The 3,809-nt window shown below is 44.6% G+C and overlaps 1 protein-coding gene across 1 annotated transcript in view; it reads right to left on the bottom strand.

Annotated features, from left to right (window-relative positions):
- The window catches only part of COL4A4 (collagen type IV alpha 4 chain), a 143,303-nt gene that overhangs the window by 77,108 nt on the left and 62,386 nt on the right, over positions 1–3,809 (bottom strand). Inside the window, exons 18-20 of the mRNA XM_042783095.1 lie at positions 2,623–2,695; positions 1,501–1,607; positions 300–373 (exon numbers count right to left, since the gene is read on the bottom strand). Of these exons, the coding sequence (XP_042639029.1) occupies positions 300–373; positions 1,501–1,607; positions 2,623–2,695 (254 nt within the window). The remainder of the gene's footprint in view (positions 1–299; positions 374–1,500; positions 1,608–2,622; positions 2,696–3,809) is intronic.

Here is a 3,809-nt window from a genome sequence, read left to right as displayed (position 1 = left end):
GCCTGGTGGAGCTGAGGGTCCTGCCCTCTATCCTGAGTGGCTTGGCCTCACATGTGGTCTATAATGGTCTGATATATCTGGATGCTTTCAGTGATCCAGAAGATCCCCTTGTCTATCCCGCGGATCTTATAGAAAATCCTCTCCCATCGTGATCTGTAACCACACTTTGTCTTTTACAGGTTGGTTGGTACACGACGGCAATCCCCAAGCAGTGCCCCTGGGTTCTAGTGGCTTCTGAAGCAGCAGAAGGCAGTAAATAATGATGCTGTCCTCCAAAGCAGAGCTCACTCATGCCTGACACCAGCCACAAGGCCAGGAGGCCATGAACATCAGCCAGAGGTCTAACTCGGATATGGCAGGTCTGGCACATGTCCTGAGTGGCACTTGAGGGGGAGCGCCAATGAGCAGTTTCTACAGGCCATCTCATTGCCAGCTGTGAGAGATCAGTTAGCAAGTTAAACCTATCTGCCATAGGCCCTATTTTCCATAGACATATCGCTGACATCATCTAACCCTGTTTCCAAGCTTCTCTCTCATTTATATGTATTTTGCCTCAAGGGTTCCTATAAACCCAGAGGGTGGTCCTTCTCTGTTACAGCACTCTCAGTGGTCTTCCATTCGCCAGGTGGGCAGCACAGCCTGTGTAAGAAACAGCCTTTCATTCTTGTTTAGCTTACCTGATAGATGGGAGACCGTGAGCAGCAGACTCTATGCCCCATTTCCTTACCATAAATTGGAAAGATGCTCGCTCCTCAGAAGGCTACTGCTATAAATCGTGGGGCAAACAGTTAACACGCTTGCTGCTGATCACAAAGTTGGAGGTTTGATCCCCCGAGAGGCACCTCACACACTGGCTTGTAATCTAGCCCAGTTTCTGTGACATTGTAAGCATCCAAAAATAGCTTCCTTACCCAAGATATTTCACATTCCTACACTCTTGATCACGCCTCATATTCTTCTCCTATTCCCTTCCTTACCTCTGCATGGTTTCCACCCAAATCATGAAGGAAACATGTACATATGTCATTCATCAGTGGCATTTTCCATTAGCAAACACATCAACTCAGTGGATTCCCACTACTGCACCCTTTCTTCCTTGCTACTTCCCCTCATGTGTTTCTTCACCAGGGAATAGAACTGAAGCTAATTATCAGGACCTGGGCCCTATACGCCACCTTATGGAGCCAACTAGAGAGGACCTGACATCACTGGGGGCTTTGCAGAAACAAGGGCCCCAGAAGGACACAAGCACCATGAGACTGATACAAAGTCTGGGGACAGAAAGTCTTGCTGTGACTAACGACCACTCTTGCTTTGGGACCATCTCCAGTCATGCCCTTCCTTTTATCACTGCCATCTTTATGTACTGGCGAACCAAACACTGATGCTCCAACTTCTAGCATGTTCACACTCTACTGATTTACTCCTTGGTAAATTGAGAATGGTTTGTGTGACTATAAAAGAAAGTGAAATTCTACAGCAGCCAAGAGTTATACGTACTGGGGAGCCTGGTTTTCCTCTTCCTCCTGGATGTCCATCCCGACCATCTTGTCCCTGTTGCCCTGGGAATCCTGGGAGTCCATTAGGACCTCTTTCTCCTTTGTGCCCTGGGAACAGAGGACAAAAGATACCCCAGCCCTAGTCAGCTAGGGGTGAAGTAGATAAAGGACTAAAGAAAAGACGATGTCCTTGACTCTGTGGGTTATCAGAGTCTCCCATGAGTGTGTCCATTGCCCAGATTCACACAAAGACAACCACACAAAAGTCAGAAAGAAGGATGACGATCACTGAGTCACTATATTTGGCAAGTGTTCCTTTTCCCATTTCAGGAGGAGGCTGTGTGTGGAGGTGCCAATCAGAGCATCTGCCCGTGCCGATCTTAGGCCAAACATGTGCTCTATCCCCTGGCCATGGAGAATGGAGGATGGTTCCCAGTTGGGCACATGATCCAAGCAAATCTAATTCCTTTTGATTTTTTTTTTTTTTTCTAATTAGAGTTGACACTGTAGAGCTTTCTTTCATTTCTGGTTGTTAAGAATCTGGAGCTGCCTGGGGCCAGGTAGCCCACAGCCCAGAAAAAGCCAATTCATGGGAGAGAACACAGATGACACGATGAAAGATGAAAGATGCAGGGAGAACCTGGGGAGGTTCTGGATCCAGTTGTCCCCAGTGCAAACCTTTTACTTAACCTTTCAAATTTTGTGTAGATGAGTCAGTAAGTTACTTTTTTTTCCCCCTTAAATTCAAGCTGGATTTGTGCCACTAACAACCAAAATATTCCTGACTAATGCCAGGCACTATGACACAGCAAAGAAACACTAGGCAAGTCAAAGGAGGCTTTGTTTCAAACTCCAGTCCACCACAATGAGCATGTGAGTGGGTGACTGGACAGCATTTATGTTTTCAAATATGAGACAGGGAATTTGGGGCTGATCATTCATAAGACCTTATGAAGGCAGGGAGTGTTTTTTAAAACAGTCTCTACAATCCTAGGGCCCTTGTTATTGAATCAATCTGTGGTCACAGGGAACACTAATACAAGAGGACTGTTCCTACGTAATTCAGGATGGTTCATGCATCGTTGGTAAAGTGGCAGGGAGCCAGGCGACTGATGACACTTACCTTTAACTCTCGGTACAACTGTGTCACCCTTTTCTCCTTTGCTGCCATGTGGTCCTGAGGTACCAGGTTTTCCCTTGGCAAAAAGTAAGGAGAACACGTTAGTGTAACTGTAATGGGTCAAAAGTTACTTACATCTTTATATCTTATGTCTCTCTTCTTTCCTCCTACACCACTTGCTAACGAGTCTGGTTTGGCACTCTAGGTCTCCTCCTTCTCCCCCCATCTTCCAAGATCCTATCTTGGTACAAGGTTCTACCTTATAAAATTGAGACTCTTGGAAAACATGTACAAACTGGTGAAATGTGAATAAGGCCTCCACGTGAGTTAATACAATGTATCAATGTCAATTTCCTGATCTGGGCAATGAGCTATGATTGTGTAAGATGCTATCCTTGGGGGAAGATGGATGATGGTTACGAGGACTCTCTATATGATCTGTGCAACGTCTTGTGACTTTTAAACGAACTCAAAATAAAAAGCCAGTTTTTAAAAATAAATAAATTATTTTGGGCTTTCTAACATAGAATTGGGAGGAAAAGGATGGAGGGTTATTAACAATAGGAGTAGCCACTAGAGCTTAAGGTAGAGGCTAAGGAATGATTTTGTGATGAGTTGTTATTGTTGTTATGTGCCATGGAGTTGGGCCCGACTCATAGTGACCCTTTACTTGGGCAATATTACCATGGAAGTAGATTGCCCAACCTTCCTTCTGAGAGAGCTCTGGTAGTATAGTGGCTAAGGCACTTGACTGCTAACAAGAAGGCTGGCGGTTCAAACCTACCAGCCACTCCTCGGAAGGAAGGTTGTGATGAGAGAGGCATGGAAATAACTGTGACATGAGGGAAGCTGATGAGTGAGGGGGGAAATTAATGAGCTTTGTATACAGTCCCTTTGTATAATAAGTAAACAACTAATTTTGACTTACGGGATCATCACCTTTTGACCTCAGCATTGCTGAGGCTAGACTATTTGGGTCATGATTTTATAAGTGTTACATATGATTGAATATCAGGCCATGCCAAAAATCTGCAAACCTACTGTCAGTATATTAGAGTGACCAATATTATATCTAATACAGTTATAGAAACACTACACATAACTCATTGTCACCTATTTAGTGACTTCAATAATCAGGAAACAATCTGGAATCTGGAATAGGTTAAAAATAACTGAGTAAACCACTTGCC

The sequence above is a fragment of the Orycteropus afer genome, unplaced genomic scaffold, assembly GCF_000298275.1.
Source record: "Orycteropus afer afer isolate SDZICR_OR568_19922 unplaced genomic scaffold, OryAfe1.0 scaffold00002, whole genome shotgun sequence".
Classification (NCBI taxonomy): Eukaryota; Metazoa; Chordata; class Mammalia; order Tubulidentata; family Orycteropodidae; genus Orycteropus; species Orycteropus afer.
Note: the sequence above shows the minus strand (reverse complement) of the source record. Positions and strands in the feature narration are given on the sequence as shown.